This window comes from Urocampus carinirostris, chromosome 13, assembly GCF_059441175.1.
Source record: "Urocampus carinirostris isolate Australia breed hairy pipefish chromosome 13, RoL_Ucar_1.0, whole genome shotgun sequence".
NCBI lineage: Eukaryota > Metazoa > Chordata > Actinopteri > Syngnathiformes > Syngnathidae > Urocampus > Urocampus carinirostris.
In genome coordinates, this window is record NC_142361.1 from 23,203,767 (window position 1) to 23,221,969 (window position 18,203).

An 18,203-nucleotide genomic window follows, 5' to 3' on the forward strand; every position below is an offset into this window, starting at 1 on the left:
TGTGTTAAAATATCTGAACACTCCAAAAATTGTCATAAAATAGTTGCAAATTAACTTTTCATATTATTATTTTTTATTTTTTTTAAACAGAAATATTCTGTACAATATGCATTGCTTACGTAAGGAGACATTTGACAAGGTATGGAATGTAAATTAGAAGAAAATGGCGCTGTTTGGTTCCTTTGAATCTCTGTACATGTAGTTTGCATTCTTCCATGTGTTTTAAACACTAGTTTTTTTGGGTTACACTCCACAGTACAGCGACATCTAGATATCGCATTGAGATTGATGGCATCGTGAAGTTATTATTGTGTGTGTTGTTCCTGAAAAGTATAATGGATATTTTTCAGTTAATTTGAAAAAATAAAACATGTTTGGATTAGCCTTTTTATTTTCTATATGTTATCTATTTTCAAATCCAATCGTTCACGTAGTCGTTCGTACAACCAACCAGCAGAGGACGCCAAACACCCTCCATATTTTTTTCTGGTTTCAATTATTTGAAATATTTATATTTTTACTGTAATTTAAAGTTTTTTTTTTCGTAAAAGAAAACCCCCATAAATCTTAATAAGTTCAAGGTGAAAAAGTAGTCAAACCATCCTAACATAATCCATATTGCACATTTTATTTTTCACCTGTACATTTTATTATAGTATTGTTCCAGGTTTTAATTTCTTTAAATATTTTCATTTTATTATAATTTAAAACTTTCTTTTTAAAATAAAACCCCCACAAATTTTGAGTATGATTTTAAAGAGCAAAACATTAATTTAATTAGAAAGAAAGTCAAAAATATAAAAAAAGAAACTCCATATTGAAACAGATGATATTCCACTTGTACATTCTTATTAAATCTTACTTTTTCAGATTTTAACGAGTGGAAATCGTTTTATTCTACGATAATTTATAACTTTTTTTGTAAAAGATAAATCTAATAAATCTTGAGATATTTTTTTCTGTTTTTAAATGTAACAAAAAAAAAAACTAAAAATGAGTGACAAATATACTAAAAGAGATTTCAACGATTGGAAATCGTTTTATTCTACGATAATTTATAACTTTTTTTGTAAAAGATAAATCCAATAAATCTTGAGATACTTTTTTCTGTTTTTAAATGTAACAAAAAAAAACTAAAAATGAGTGACAAATATACTAAAATACAAATTCGCATTGAAACCTCTCTAGGTTTTATTATATATGTTTATATTATTTGACTACAAATTTGAACTTGTTTAGTTTGATTAAAAAACACAAAGTCTAAGTACTGTTATTTGATGTTACTGCGAAAAAATTTCAGTAAATTAAAAGAGTTTTTTATGTGGCGCTTCAAAAAATCTGTTACTATCTACAATACAGAAATACTTAAATTGATTTAGGTCAATACCAATACTGTACCACAAACATTGAATTATGTTCTCGTTTGGTTTGGTGCTCCTTAGACCTTTGTTTCTCCTAGTGATTGGATTTAGGCGGCGTCAGAAGGGAAAGTTAACAGCTAGGCTAACAACTTTTAAGCCACCATTGCTAGACGCTTCTAGTTAACAACCAGATCCATTACTTATAAAACAGACGACATGGAGCTACTACTCATGGAAAACCACCACATTTGTGATGCTTGTATTTTAATCATCACAAAGACCTTGCAAAAGTCGTGGTTAACTGACACTAGCATGTAGCAAGCCGGCCGCTCTCTAAATCGCTTTCTTACACTGAAACGAGTAGCCCTTCAATTTCGTTGTCCTTTTGTAAAATGACAGTAGATACCATTTATTCATCTGCAATTCTGTTTTTGTCTGTACATCTATAGATTATATTTTGTCGTATACTCTCATTCTCGAAGTACGTCATCTGAAGTTAAGTTTGCATGTCACTATGTTTATGTTCTGCCTGAAAAGACTAAAACTGGCACAGAAAATGCACTTTTCTGTTAAAATCGAAAATCGCATCATAATAGCAATTTATGTCTGAAGAATCACCGTTTTTTTTTTCCAAAATCGTGCAGCCCTCCTTATCTGCACAGCTTATCCTCAGTAGGGTCACGGGGGTGCAGGAGCCCATCCCAGCAATCTTCGAGCAGTGGGCAGGGGCAACCCTGAACTGGTTGCCAGCCAGTCTCAGGGCACACAGGGACAGACAATTCGCTCGCTCATTTACACCTAGGGACAATTTGAACCGGCCAATTAACCTGACATGCATGTTTTTGGAATGTGGGAGGAAACCGGAGTGCCCGGAGGAAACCCACGCAAACACGGGGAGAACATGCAAACTCCACACAGGAGGTTTGTTGTCATGACCTCAGAACTGTGCCGCACACGCGCTAACCACTGCACCGCCGTGCTGCCCCCCTCCTTACACAAATTAATTCCTGATGTTAAACGGCCACCAGAAGGCAGCCTATATCCAACTACCTGCGCAAGTACCGATACTGAATAAAACTGAAACTCTTACCAATTTCTGGTATTAGTATTTGCCCAAGGTTTCCAAATATTTTTTGCTCGTTTTTATACCAAAATGAATCCATATTATAATACTTTATGGTGAATTATAGTTAAATATTGCATGTCAGTGCCTTAATGTTACTTAATATTGAAATTACAACGACACGTTTTCTCGACTCTAAAATGATTTATCATTTGATAAATATACAACTTCACGATACAACACACTAGTACGAAAATGCTAAATTGTGACAGTAGTATGTAAAGTACAAGGGTGACAAACGTGTGGCACTCATCCATCCAAAGGGTTTCCATCACAGTTCAAAGTTCAAGGTTCAAAGTTCGAGGGTCGCTTGCAGGTTTGGATGTTACATTCTTCGGGTTGATAGTTTGAATATTTGGTTGGATCAATGAACCACTAGGGTTAATTTTAAGACACACCATTTCCTGTGGTGTGTCTTGGGGAAGTACAGCGTGGTGACGACCATCCCTCTCCAGGCCAACATTCAGCATTTTTCCACCTGGTCTTGAACCGGGAAGCTTTTGTTTGTTGGGCGAATGTGCTAATCACTGCACTCCAGAAACACGGTCGGTTAGTCGGAACAATTAACCACTAGGGTCGGAGGGGCACAATTTCCTGTGGTGTGTCTTGGGCAAGTACATCCAGATGGTGCCCATCCCACTACAGGCCAACATACCATATGTTTCCACCTGGTTTCGAACCAGGGACCTTTTGTGTGTTAGGCGAATGTGCTAACCACAATAAGACAACACAACGTGATATTAAAAATACACGTTTTGTGAGCCTCTTAACACATTGTAGAAGATAAAATCTGGATGAATATTTATCTTTGGCATTGCACGTTTTATGTCCCTAAATCCCATCCAAACAACAAAATAAGTGAGACTTTTTTTCTTTAAAAACATTTGAGTAAAACAAGAAATACACATTTAACTTTGAACTGTTTTTTTTTTTTTTTTTTCTAAGATTACCATTAAAGCAAGACTCGATAATTGAATTTTACGCTTATTGGGGTATTTCTTTTTTAATGGCAACGATTTTCTTATCGCAATTTAGTTTGTAATAAAAAATGGAAATACAAGGTTTGCACTGTTTTATAGGTTTAAAATCAAGGTTGGGTACAACAATAATAGCGTTATTTCGTATGAATTGAGGTATTTATTATCGGAAACAATTATTTTATGCCACTAGAATTTGCAAGTACTTTTATTGTGAAAGGATTGCTCTCAGGGTTCCGTGGGTACTTCTGTTAGTCGTATTCTTTTACAAGTGAGTTAGATGTCAGAAATCTCGGGAATACAAAGTTTGCAATGGAGATTTTTTTTTTAATTTTTAAATTAAGAATTGGTACGATAGTAGCTTTATCTTCTGTTGAATCATTTTTATTAGAAAACATTTTTTTCAAAGTAATCCCTCGTTTTTACGGGGCGGCTTTCCAGAGAAGGATCAGCCATTGTCATAACCCTCAAAGTAGAAACCTTTATTTAATACTAATCAATTGAAGCCATAGAACAAACCCGATTTACAGGCTCAAGCATGTGTTTAAATAATAAGTACTGCACTTTATAAAAGTTTTTTTTTGCATGTAAGCTCTGTACTGTCAAATTATCATTAAAAAATATATGTATAAATATTATATTAATTTTGCACCAAGGGGCACAATTAATTTCAAACAATACGTTTTTACTTTACTTTATCGCCATCATGTGGCTATTACGGAAAACTTCATTAAAACAGATGTCGGTAACTCAAAATGTAGAAAAAGTCAAATTGGAGCCGCGAAAAATAAAATAAAAGCACAAAAAAGCCTTATAAAGAAGGAAATACATACTGTATCTCTATATTCATTGAAAACATTAAGAATTATTGTGTTCTGTTGTCCTACAAAAATCATATATTTTTCCATTATTCCATAATGAGAAAATCAAGAATAACATTTATACGGGAAGATGATTTAATTTCCGATTTGACGACATTCGTCGCGTTTTTAACGATTTTTACACCCTTTCATATTTTCATTGCAATTTCAAGAACAGAGAAAAAAAGGTCAGGATTCAGGCAAGTAGAAAACCGAGACTGAAACTTCAATTTCTGACTCATGTCACTATTTTATTAGACTAGCGGTTTTAGCTTACTTTACTGCCTATTTTTAGGGTATGACTCACACTTGAGGGGGGTCCTAATAGTCCCCCCTCCCCACAAAGACACATCTGGCTCACGTTTCTTATTCCAGACTCCATTCGATACTACAACTCCAGTATATATATAAAATCGTATACTGTAACGTCAAACTCGATACCCGCAGCTGTCGTCAGCTGGCTTGTAAATCACAACATTTTATTTTGGCGGGTCAAACATTTCACTGAGAATTGATAACATAAGATAAAGAAAAAATGCAATAAAAGACTCAGCAGAGGCTTCAGTGTTTGAAACAGCGCATGTGTTTTTCGTGTCCCAGACGGAAGCCCAAGAGTGCTCAAAAAAGAATAAGGAAACAAACTAAAAACAAAAAAAAATCTTGGCATTGGTTTTTGGCGCTTGAATGATGGACTTTGCCATTTCTACTACTCATGCCTGTTTCAAAGAATCAGCCAATCACGTGGCTAGCCCCGCCTCCTGATGTTTAAGACAAAAAAAAATCTTACAAAGAAGCCGTTTTGCTATGAAAAATGTTTCATCTTTCCTGTAAATAAAACCATGGAAATTACAAGATTATTATTAAAAAAGCACGACGACATCAGCCAATCAACTGACTAGCCCCGCCTCCTGTGATTTGTGACCATTTTTTGGGAAATCGGTATTTCGAAATAAAAACAAAACCTTGGTGGAAACAACGTTTTGAAATAAAAACTGTATTTAAAAAAGTAAAACAATAGAAATTAGACGATACTGTCATAAAGGACGGTTTAATCAGCCAATCAACTGACTAGCCCCGCCTCCTGTGATTCGTGACTATTTTTCTGGAAATTGGTATTTCGAAATAAAAAAAACTTTGTGAAAAACAACGTTTTGAAATAAAATCTGTATTTTAAAAAGTAAAACAATAGAAATTAGACAATACTATTATAAAGGACGGTTTAATCAGCCAATCAACTGACTAGCCCCGCCTCCTGTGATTTGTGACAATTTTTCTGGAAATCGGTATTTCGAAATAAAAAAAAAAAAACTTTGTGGAAAAGAATGTTTTGAAATAAAATCTATATTTTGAAAAGTAAAACAATAGAAATTAGACGATACCATTACCATTATAACGAAGGATGGTTTAATCAGCCAATCACGTGACTAGCCCTGCCTTCGGTGACATGACTGACAGCCGGGGACATTTGGACAACATAGAAAGAACATTCAAAATAAAACCATGTAAAATTTCAAGTTGAAAAAATTGTATGATGAAATCAGCCAAACAGGTGACTAGCCCCGCCTCCTGTGACCTTTTTGACAGCAGCGACTATTTTTCTGAAAAACGGCATTTTGGGAAAAAAAAAATTGTGGAAAGGTAGTCTTTTTTCAGTTTTTTTTTCTATTAGCCCATTACTATGAAAAGTATGACATTCATAAACATAAAAATGATGAAATATTTTATCGAAATAACTTTTGACTAGTAGATTTTAAAGAATAGTAAAAATATATTGTATGACAATAATACCATACTTTTAAAATGCCGTTTATTTAGCAATATATTCTTTATTTGGAAAAAGGTGTTATTTGATTTTGGCACTCTCGGGCTTCCGTACCACGACACCATTCGCTATCAATATGAAGAGTCCGATGTTGTACTGTAGTGGGTGGGCAATAACTCTCTCGCTGAGGCGTTCAGGTGTAATCGGACATCAGTGCTTTGAGGAAAAAAAACATACATAAGCCCTACTTCTTTTTTTGCACAATATGGCTTAAAGTGTTCGCAAATAAAGTTGCTATCCAACACAACCCTGAGTTTTTGTTTTTGTGGTCCACCAGAATCCTTCTGGTGCATTCGTCGACCGCCGCCCTCCAAAATGTTTCGTGTCTCCAGAAAATATGGAGAATATTCTTCTTCTTCCACATATGGAAGGCTTGAAAGGGGACTGATGCCACCTAAGGGTGGCTGAGGGGACCCGAAAGCTAAAATGTGGGCGGAGCCTCAGTGGTTCTTTTCCATCCAATCCCAGCTATCGTCGCTGTCCTTCCTGTTTCGCTCGGCCTCGATGATCTCGCGGTATCGTCGCCGGAAGAAGCCCATCTGTGGAAAACACATATCGGTTTAATGTGAGCTGAGGTGTGCCACACGGGTCAATACTCGTCCCGGCATTTTTTAGTCATTAGATTTTGATAAAACACACTAAAAGGATAATTCATGAGCTGAGGAGTGCCACAGGGGTCAATAATCGTCCTGGTATAATTTAGTCATTATTGTTTTTTTTTTTCTCTTCCCCATCAAATATAAGGTTACAATGAATTCAAAATCCACCATTTTGAGAAACAGTTGAGAAAACAAGGTGAAAAAATACATTTAATAAAAGACACTAAAACGACAATTCATATACGTACTGCGGAGTCCCAGAGGGGTCAATATTTATCACGGTATCATTTAGTAAATACATTTAATGAAGACACTAAAATTAGAATTCATGAGCCAAGGAGTGCCACAGGGGTCAATACCTGTCCCGGTATTATTTAGTCGTTATTGATTGATTGACATTTTTTTTTCATTTCATCATCAAATACAAGGTTACAATTATTCATCTTTTTAATTTTATTTCCCTTTTAATAAAAAAGGCAATACATTTTTATTTACCATAACAATTAAAAAAATATTTAACAATAAAATATACTCAAATATTGCTGTCTCTATTAACTATAATTTAAATTTTCTTCCTACTACTAAATTATTTGGTAAATTATTTTCTATTAATTTGTTTTATGACATTAAAAAAATCTCCCCATAAAATATTCAAAACTACTAGTGTGTATTTTTATTTTTGACTGAGTAAAAAAAAATAAATTGGTAATTAGTTGTGCATTCACTATCTTTATTTTATGAAATTCAAATGATCAATAAAAATACCAAAACCTTCAATATTGTTATTTTATTATACTATAATAAGAATTATGTTATTTTCCCAATGAAAAAGGTAGTTCATTTAGTATTAAATGCAAAAAAATCTCCAAAATAGTAAAATAGACTAAACATATTCTAATTTTACTTTTAAACTAGTGTAAAACACATTTTAAGCATTCCTGACTTACATATATATTTATGAAGTAAATTAAAATTATACTAATTTTTTTTTTTCCTAATGATACGTTTCCTAAAATATCCCGTCAGTCATTATTGAATTCAATAAAAAAAAAATCAAAAATCACCAGGTTTTCTTAGGGAGAGGGGGGATTTTGTAAGGTTTATTGTTCTATATTCTTTATCAATTATCCATTATCCGTTATCGGTCAAATCATAATACGCTACAAAGCCAAGGGGCCGAGACACTTGCTCTCAGCCAAGAGGCCGAGTCAAGGTCGGCAAGGAGTTCTATCACCACCTAGTGTCTATCTGTGCACACTAAACGTTCTAACGAACTAAGCAACGTTTGAACCATCTAAACTTTAAGGTCTCTGACTTGGAATCCCCCATGAGTAGCCTGTTGACTGGTTCAGAAAACCGCTCACCAGTGATGGGTCATTGTGATTTTCTTAGAAATCGAAATTCAAGGGCCAAAACGTATAGAAGAAAATCACTAAGTGCCCTTGTTCGAGGCTGATGATTTAGTAGTTGACTGTACCTATTTTAACTGTACATGTAATAATTAAAACATGGTAATAACATGGTAATAACAGTGAAAACATAGTAAAAAAACGTAGTAAAAGCGTAATAGAAGCGTAATAATAGCATAGTAAAAGCATAGTAAAAGCATAGTAATAGCATAGTAATAGCATAGTAATAACATAGTAACAACATAGTAACAACATAGTAAAAACATAGTAAAAACATAGTTACACCATAGTTACACCATAGTAACATCATAGTAGGTGATTTTTTTTTCAGAAATGCACATTAAATTGGTAGCTTTTGAAGCTAATCAGAAACAAAAAAACAGCTCTAGGCTACAAAAAAAGTTGATGACCTGCCATCTAGTGACACCAAAAGTGTAATTGTGAGTATCCTTACCTTCCATAGAAGCACGGCCAGTAGCAAAAAGATGAGTATCCCCACCAGGAGACTGATGGCGATGATCCAGCCCACCACGTACCCTCGGGGCTCCTGACTGTGAAGCGCCTCAAAAATCAGCTGAAACAGGTCAAGGCACATTAGATCATTACGTTGGAATGTATTAGGAATCTTTTTATTTTTTGCAAAGTACACTCGTAACCAGGAACTTTGAAATCTTACAAAAAAATTCTTTATTGTCCCCCCAAAAATAGAAAAATTATGAATATTTTTAGTGTATTTTCATTTTATCATCACTTTGCTACTGGCAAAAAAATGTTTTGACACATTTTGTAAACATTTTACGATCATTTAAAAACAAAAATCCAGAAAAAAATTGTGTTATTTTTATTTTACTATATTTTACTTTTTTTCTTATATTAAAAAAAACAAATCTCAGGCACTTTTTTTAAATTTTAGTGTAACAAAAATTAAATAGTTAAACAATATTAACACTTTTTCAAGTTTTAATCTCAGTTATACATTGTTAATGATTTTCAATACTTATGTGTTATCTTTTTAATAATTTTACTACGCTGTTGCAGTAAAAAAAAAATCACACATTTTAAGCCTCATTTTTCTTTTTTTTGCACAATAAAAAAAAAAGATCAATCCTTGTTATAGATGAAATTCCCCCTTTTATTGAATCTGAATACCGTCTTTAATCATCAAATATATAGTTTTTGTATAATGACCTCGACTGTTATGAAAGGCTCTTCTAATAAAATCTATGATCATTATGTTCTATACCATTACCAATCCTCTGAGACATTTTGTGATTAAGGGCGTCACAAATAAATGTGACTTGATGCAAGTGCTGTTTTTTTGTTCTTTTTTCATGCATTTTTCCTTCCCAACTCCCTCGAAAGCAGCTGGCAGCAGCTCAAAAAGGCCGACGTGACGTGAGAAGGCGAGAGAACATAAAATGCAGCTAATCTCCCCGTTGAATGCTTACCCGCATTAGCACCTTCACCCAACTCGCTACGATCCAACAACTGCCCGCCTGGACCAAAATATTTGCTCTGCCGGGTATCTTGACCTTCACAGTGGTAATTTGAGCTTTAAATTTAGGTTGGTGCGTTTTAGAGGTAAGATCTTGGGTTTGGGCTGAACGTGGCCTGAGATTCGGGCTTAAAATGTCAATCATTAAGTCAGGCCAGTTGGGCTTCTCTCTCTCTCGCCGTTTTTTTTCCCTTCATGGAGGATCTACATAGTGTAACATGCACTTAATTTTACTCAAGTAGTTATTGAGATAAAGAAAATGCTCCCCAGTTTAATTCCATTTCACTAAACACTAAAGAGATTTTCCTCCTCTATGTTGGAGTAAAAGACACATGGCTTCCTCCTTCCACCTCCCTCACGTCAGACATCATTTCTGCTTCTTGCCAATAGCTAAGAAGCTTTACAAACCATCTTTTGCTTTTTTGCCAAATCTTTCACTATTTGCAGGTCGTAATCTGTAGAATTTGATTTTCTTTTCAGTGCCATTTTGTTTCACTTTTGTTGGCTGCATGTCTCAGAGATGCGCATTTCGGCGTCAAACTGTTCATTTAGGCGCTGCAGTGCCCCAAGTAAACTCCAGGCTGCGTAGTTTAGTCAGAATGCAAAGTTCGCCGCTAAAGTATGCACAGCGGTAGTAAAGCTTCGTGTTTACTTTGGGGGCAAATTAAAGCTTTTGGTTTATTTCAGGCTCGTTTATCAAATCAAGTGAATCCGTCAGGTTTTGTTGGGTTCGGGTTTATATACCCGCGACTCAGGTCGGGTCGGGCTGAATTTTTTAGGCCAGATCTTACCTCTAAGTGTGTTTGCATAAAATGAGTGATGAGGAACCTGACTTGCTGGAGGTAATACAACCTGGGACCACAAATCAGGCTTGGGAGTGTATGTGTGTGTAGAGAAGACCCCCAGGGATATGCTGCCCTTGCCTTACGACATTTTCACTTTACGATGTGAAACAATATGTTTTTTTCCCAGCTTTCTTTACGGCGGTGGAAAGTCAGTCGAGCTGAACTTTGTTTTGACCAATTGCTCTCAAGTCTCTCAGGGATGCTCTGTTTCCATTTTCTTCTTCTGAACGGAGAACTCAACACATGGTTACGGACGAAAATACGGAGAGCATTCAATGGAGGGAATGCGAACTTTTGGATTTCATTAATATTTGGGGGGACAACGCTGTTCCGCTTTTGGTGGCACAATAACCTTCAAATTGCTACATATGCTATGGAGTAAGCATCCATGAGCACTTCCGCAAACAAGAGACACTTAAGAGTCACAAAAAGTCACCTTTTGTTGGAGATGTGAACAATCAGATTAAAACATTAGATTTCACCTCAAAATGTTGGAAGTCTTGACTCGGCCAAGGCTCGAACCTGTGACCTCAGAGTCTTTGGGGTGGACAATTCGGAGACTTTTATGTGCCCCTTACAGGCGTGAAAATACCGTAATAAAACATCCTAACAAACACTATATGTATCCATAACCATTTATTCCCACTGTAATTTGATTTTATTGTCCCTGAGACACATCAGTTATTACATTGTATAACCTTGAAACGGGTCACCGGGGACCCTAACCCTAAGTTTTTTGTTGGAGGACTTTTTTGCTTTCGCGTGTTCTTCCTAGGTTATGAGAAAATTAGTTTGCAAATACAGGCTGGAGACAATGAGCAGTTTCTTCAACTGTGTTAATTGCAGAATATTCTGGGCACAAATGAGTCACAGATAATGGTGTTAGACTGTTCACAAGTGAGAAGATGTAAAGGGATTACAACAGGCATATCTTTAAATCCAGGCTAAAACTACTCTTCTTCAGGATTGCTTTAACTGGTCAGTAGTTCGTTTTTATTTTTTAAATTTTTTTTAATGTTTCTCTGTTATCACCGTCAAGCACTTTGGTACATCGACGGAATTGTTGTAATGGGCCTTTGACAAGTCAAACTTACAGCCCGCAGGCTGGACCCAGCCCACTGGATGATTTGTTCTGGCACGTTATACATTTTTGAGTATGTCAAAAAAGAAGCAAGTGGTTTGGTCATTTCTATCAAAAGTTATGATTTATTTTAAATAAATGCAAACCAAATGCTCTCCGGCAGCGTTGAGTTTCTCTCAGCTGTTAAAATAAACCGTTTAACACAACCAGCGCCAAACATGAAAATCCTTTTTTACCCCAAAATACGCTCCAATAATGTCAATTACTGTACGCTAGTTAGAATGGGTTCCTATCCCCATCCCAGAAATGATTAATATCATATTCCAGGGATTTACTGTACTCATATTTCAGAACTTCTTAGGACTTTTAATCTTTGTGGAAAGCAATAGTCACTTTCAGAAGCTTTGGGGCTCCACTCATTTTGAAGGGGTTATAATGTGGTTTTGGAGTTTGAGTTATAGTTGAGGGTTGGGGGGATGCCTTTAGCATGGGGGTCCTGTAGCCCACTGCTAGGTCACTAATGTAATAATGGCCTGGATGCTACATAGACTGTCCCGGGTGCTCTATTTAATCATCATGACATCATGAGTGATTTTTTTTCTCCAAGCTATCCAATCAGTCAGCAACCGACAGTGGAAAAGGGAGGAAAAAGTAGGGAGGGGGTCATGAAGGCATGTCCTGGTACACAGCTGAGGGCCCCAGTCAAAGTGACATGGCATACCAAAAAGGCCCCAGCTGTTCCATTTGGGGATCAACGCATAATGTCCGACAGCAGTCAAGGGGATTTAGGAATGCTAGTTTCCATTGGAGAAGGTGACGACAACACTAGTTTTTGATGTGGAAGAAGACGACAACACTAGTTTTGATGTAGAAGAAGACGACAACGCTAGTTTTGATATGGAAGAAGACGACAACGCTAGTTTTGATGTGGAAGCCGACAACGCTAGCTTTGATGTAGAAGAAAACTACAACGATAGTTTTTGATGTGGAAAAACACGACAACACTAGTTTTGATGTAGAAGAAGACGACAACACTAGCTTTGATGTGGAAGAAGACGACAACACTAGTTTTGATGTAGAAGAAGACGACAACGCTAGTTTTGATGTGGAAGAAGACGACAACGCTAGTTTTGATGTGGAAGCCGACAACGCTAGCTTTGATGTAGAAGAAAACTACAACGATAGTTTTTGATGTGGAAAAACACGACAACACTAGTTTTGATGTAGAAGAAGACGACAACACTAGCTTTGATGTGGAAGAAGACGACAACACTAGTTTTGATGAAGAAGAAGCAGACAATGCTAATTTTTGATGTAGAAGAAGAGGACAATGCTAGTTTTGATGTAGAAGACCAAAACGCTAGTTTTTCAATGTAGAAGAAGACAAAAATGCTAGTTTTTTCTTTATGCAGAAGAAGACAAAAACGCTAGTTTTTTATGTAGAAGACAACAACGCTAGTTTTCATGTAGAAGAAACAGACAAAGCTAATTCTGATCTAGAAGAAGACAAAGTTAGTTTTTGGTGTAAAAGCAGACAATGCTAATTTTTGGTAAACAAAATATAGCTAGATGTAGTTCCATCATAGAAGAAGACGATGCAAATTTTTGGTGTTGGAGTAATAGCTAGTTTGTGACATAGAAGTTGACTATTTGGTAAGTAAGTAAATGCTCATTTTTTTCCACCGAAGACAAGGCTTGTTTTCATTTAAGAAGAACCAATTTTTTGAGTAAAAAATATAGCTTAATTTGAATATAGAAGTTGCTTCTTTTAAACGAAAAGGTAAACATTACTTTTCATCTGAGAAAAATGAAAATCCTAGTTTTTAGTGTAGAAGACAACAATGGACAAGATACAGCTAGTTTTCGTCGAAGGAGTTTCCAGTTCTTGCAAAAGAAGTAAAGGAAGACCTCGAATCAAGTTAAATGGTTCCAGTTTCTGGCCGGTTCGGCCTTTTAAACCCGCAGGTCGGGTCGGGCTGGATTTTTTATGCCCAATCTTACCTCTACTAGACACGAAGGCTAAAATATATATTTTGCACTCACAGAAATGTCTTCGGGCAGACCTTTGGGCACCTCCACCGTCCTTTCGTTTACTTGCACGTGTCCTCGTGTCACAAACTGAATCACAGACGAAGAATCCTGCAAGAATATTTTTTTAAGAATAGCTAGCTTTAGGCTCGGGCGAAAGTAACAAAAACTTTCCAGCATCTTACAGTCTTTAAAATCTCCGTATTGAGAAGAAGTTTGATATCAATATTGAGCGCTTCCTCTTTCAGTTGAGGCCCCAAACTGCAGGAAATGGTCATGCAAGCTCTTCCCGGCCGATCGCAGTCCTGATGGAAAAAAAAAAAAAAGATTGCCAAAAGTGACCACAAGGGGGCAGTAGAGGCAACACGAGGCGACTTACCAAAACTTTGCGACCCGATTTGGTGAAAAAGGCGAAAATTGTGTGAAAAATGCTTTCTCGGTCCTGAGGGATGGTGCAAGGGGTCGGGTTTCGATGTGGGGTGCAGTTTCCACGGTTGTCGGCCACCTGCAACGGGACCAAAGTTTGAAACAGTTGGAGCGGCTGAAAAGAGCTGAAAGCTGGAGTTGGTCAGAGCTGCTTTCAATGGCTTGATAAAATAAAATATCGATAAAATGAAAACAATTTTTCTTAAAATAAGGAAGATCATTCTGCGTATTCGGGGATTTTTTTTAATCATAGATGAATTTTCAGAATATTTTCTTGATTATTAAATTATTATTTTATGTTTAGACTGTATTATTTTTTTGATTTTTTTTCTTATATTGGAGAAACAAGATAAAATATGTATAATATCAGAAATATTTTTAAATTTAGAAAGATAATTTTAAGTTTTACAATTAGGATTTTTCTATTATTAAATTATTATGCAGAATTTCTAGATTTTTTTGTATTTTTGTATTATTGTATCTAATTTTGTTTTTATTAGAGGAACAAAATAAAGTATACATGAACTAAGAACAATTGTACTTAAAATAGGCAAGATTTATTTGCTTATTTGCAGATTAATTCATAATTATTTCATAAAATAGGTTTTAAAATATTACATTGATATTTTCGATTTGATCATTTTTCAGGATTATTATTTTATCAGAGAAACACTAGAAACTGAGAGGAGGAAAAATATTCACTTTTTCTTATCTATTTAGAGAAAAATACAAAATTATATATTAAACAAGAGCAGTTATACTTAAAATAATCACGTTAATAATACAAATCCCACTCAAGCAAAATTAAGATTTTTTTATAGATTATTAAATTATCATTTTCGATTTTCTTTTGGGTCTTTTTGAAATTATTTTTATTTTGTAAAAACATAAAATATTTATAACATAAGAACAAAATAGGCAAGATACATTTGCTCATTCAATGATTTTTTTTAATTAAGGATTCTTTTGGTATTATTACATTAAAATGATAGATTATAAAATATTTTTTAGAATTTCATTTTTTTAATTTAATGAGAGAAACAAGATGAAAGATGTTTAAAATAAAATCTGTAAAAATAATTGTGCGTGGATTAACAGTAACATGTCTCATTTTAAATTCAAATGTTACCCCAAGAAAATGCATTTTTTTCTTTTCTGTATAATAGTTTTAAATAATTCAATTAGGTTCAGTTATTCACTCAAAATAGGGAATAATTCTACTTAAAAAAAGTAAAATGTTGATTTTTTTTCATTTCCTTAAGGCATGTTTGGAAAAAAACAAAACAAATCAATTCATTAAAAATAGAGAAAAAAAAAGCCTGAAATTACGAAACTTTTTACCAGTGGGCTAAAAATCGACTTTTTTGCAGTACACAGTACAAACAAGGCTTTTCCCCCCCTCTTTGCTGCCACCCAGCACGCCAGACCGCACACTTTTCTTGCAATGAATCATTGGCTCTAAACGTGCTGCCTTTTTTCTCCCCGGGAAAACCCTATTTACTTCTCAAATAAGCCGGATTGAAGGATTTGCCCAGAAAACTCAGAACATATGCGGCATGGAGAACGTGCACGTCAAAATCAAAACAAATGTATGTGCAGTATACCCCCAGCATGTCACACCAACAAAACAAGTTTTTTACTCGTTACAAGTTAAGATAATTCTAATCTATTCTGAGGTGGGGAAGTGAAATGATTGTATAGTGGGGGATAGAAACCTATAGTAATTAGCGAATGTGTTCCAAAACCCTTATACCCGAGATGAAAACATTGAACAACAAAAGAGTATAGCGGAAGTATTACTCGTGTGTAATATTTGTGCATATGATTAGATAACATTTTAAAATGTTGAGGAAAAATGACATTTTCATTTGTTACTTGAGGTGGTAAAGTGGTGTTCTGGGTGGATGAAAAGGGGAGTAGCCAGTGGATTAAAGTTAAAATTGATATTAAAAATTCCACTTTCCAGACTGGTCATACTTTTAGTAGATACCTTTGCTTAAATTGCCTCCTTATTTTTAATAATAGTCCTGATTGTTGATTGGTTTATAACCATATTTGTTAGCGAGGGTAACCATTTGTGTTCTTTATTAATATTTCTTGATAGTTTAGCATTGCTGCAAGCCTAGCTAAACAACACAGTGCAAAATATATTGAATTCTATCACTGACTCGCAAAGATAAACTGATTGAAGAGAAAGGCATTTTGGGAGGTAATTTGGCAAATAGCATATCTGATTTTTAGTGATGCCATGACACAAACCAATAGAAAACCAGAATTTTATAGTGGTGTCAAAAGTCATCCACGCCTTTTAGCAAATTTAAAAAATGTGCCTTATTCATATTTCTTGTATGTATTCCTTGATACAAGCTTTATTTCTATGCTTATCATGTTTTTGCTTCTTTTGGCATAACTGCAAGTATTGGGACAAATAACTAATAGATAAAGTACAGAAAATACAGTATCTTATCATAGACAATGTAATAACTGATGTGTCTCACTAAACACAGGAGATTCAGAACTCAACGAAGGGACAGAAAGGCAATGAGGGAAGTAGTTCAGCTAAGAGTATGTAAGCATTTTCATGATGCCATGACACAAACCAATAGAAGACCAGCATTTTATGATGACAATAAAAGTCCCTGTCTTCAACTAGATTCATCAACACCATTTAGCGAATGTAAAAAGTATGCCATCTTCATATTTCTTGATGATTGCACGCTTCATTTCAATGGTTATCACAATTTTGATTCTTTTAGCATCACTGCAAGCCTTGGGACAGAGAACCCATAGATAAAGTACAAATATACAGTATTTAATCACAGAAACTCTTCACAAAGCACATGAGATTCTGAACTGAATAAAGGCACAGAAAGGCATTGAAGGAAGTAGTTTAGCCAAGAGCATGTAAGCATTTTCATGGTGCTATGACACAAACAAACAACCGGATATTATTTCAAGTTATTTCAAGTTAAATTCAAGATAAAACATCTTTTTTCACACCATAGAGAGAAACCACCGAAAGGCTGGGTTGCCGTATCCCAGGGATGGAATACATAGAAAAGAAAATTCAAGTGAGTAGATTGAATTTTCCTTCCTGTCCCAGAATGAGGGTGGTACGACCCAGTAGCCGCTTCCACAGGTGTCCCTTTTCTCACTCGGTGCTGGCCGTCCGATCCCCCCACCCCAAAAGTGCTTCCAGATGGGCTTGTCCCAGGAGGGTGGGATCAAGTCAAGCCCGTCCGCCCCTTCATTGTAAATACAATTAACAGCTTCAGCAATGAAAGGGTTAAGAAAATATCCAAGCCGACGGGGAATATTGCCTTCCTTTATCCGTATGCTAAATGTTGGGAAACCAAATCGGGGGATAAAGATCCGGTGGCAACGTCAACATTTCAGAAAGACCCTGATAATGCTGTACAAAAAAAAGAAAATGTAAAAAAAACAACAACTTTATCCTGTTTCTCAAATAAAATGAGAAAAATCATCCTTGGATTAAAAATTATCTCATCCAGTTTATGGCTGATTATCTGCCCAATTTTCTTGACCAACTTTATAGAAAAAAGTGGTATATTATTTTACTTATTTTAATACACTGTTTTTCTACCTAAAACTCTAGTTCCGTGTTCGTTGTTTTTTTCTACTAAGATTAGTTAAAAAACATTATCACAGAGTTGATTATTTTAAAAATGTTTTTTTCCAAGATGAGTTAAAGCAATTATCATTGAGTGGATTGTTTTCCTTATTTTATGAAAATTTCTTACTTAGATTGTTTTGATTTTTGAGCTAGTACCTTCCAGACTTTCAGCGATCGAAAAGGCACACAATCTCCGGTGTCTTTCTCTCCCTTATTTATTCATCATTATTCATGAATTCTGTGTTAATAGACTGTGTGTTCTTTCTTGACCTGCCTGGTTCATTAAATCCATTTACTAGGGATTAGTAATTCATATCAGAACTCAAAGAACTCGACAACGCAATTTAATTTTTTTATCGTTGTAGGAAATTCTAGCATCCTTCAGATATTTTTTTTTCATGGTGGAGCACGAGCAACAACTAGAGGCAAATTCTTTTGCAATCAGTAAAGAATAATTGGTTTCAATACTAACGATTTTCAAAATTAAAGCTAGAAAAATCCCTACACTCAATGATATATTCATTCATTTCAGGTTTCTTTTCT

General features: G+C 35.1%; 1 protein-coding gene across 1 annotated transcript in view; it reads right to left on the reverse strand.

Moving 5' to 3' along the window:
- Positions 1–4,759: 4,759 nt before the first annotated feature.
- The window catches only part of itga9 (integrin, alpha 9), an 87,340-nt gene continuing 73,896 nt past the window's right edge, over positions 4,760–18,203 (reverse strand). Inside the window, exons 24-28 of the mRNA XM_088351446.1 lie at positions 13,980–14,105; positions 13,786–13,905; positions 13,616–13,711; positions 8,606–8,725; positions 4,760–6,682 (exon numbers count right to left, since the gene is read on the reverse strand). Coding sequence (XP_088207572.1) covers positions 6,584–6,682; positions 8,606–8,725; positions 13,616–13,711; positions 13,786–13,905; positions 13,980–14,105 — 561 coding nt within the window. The 3' untranslated portion in view covers positions 4,760–6,583. The remainder of the gene's footprint in view (positions 6,683–8,605; positions 8,726–13,615; positions 13,712–13,785; positions 13,906–13,979; positions 14,106–18,203) is intronic.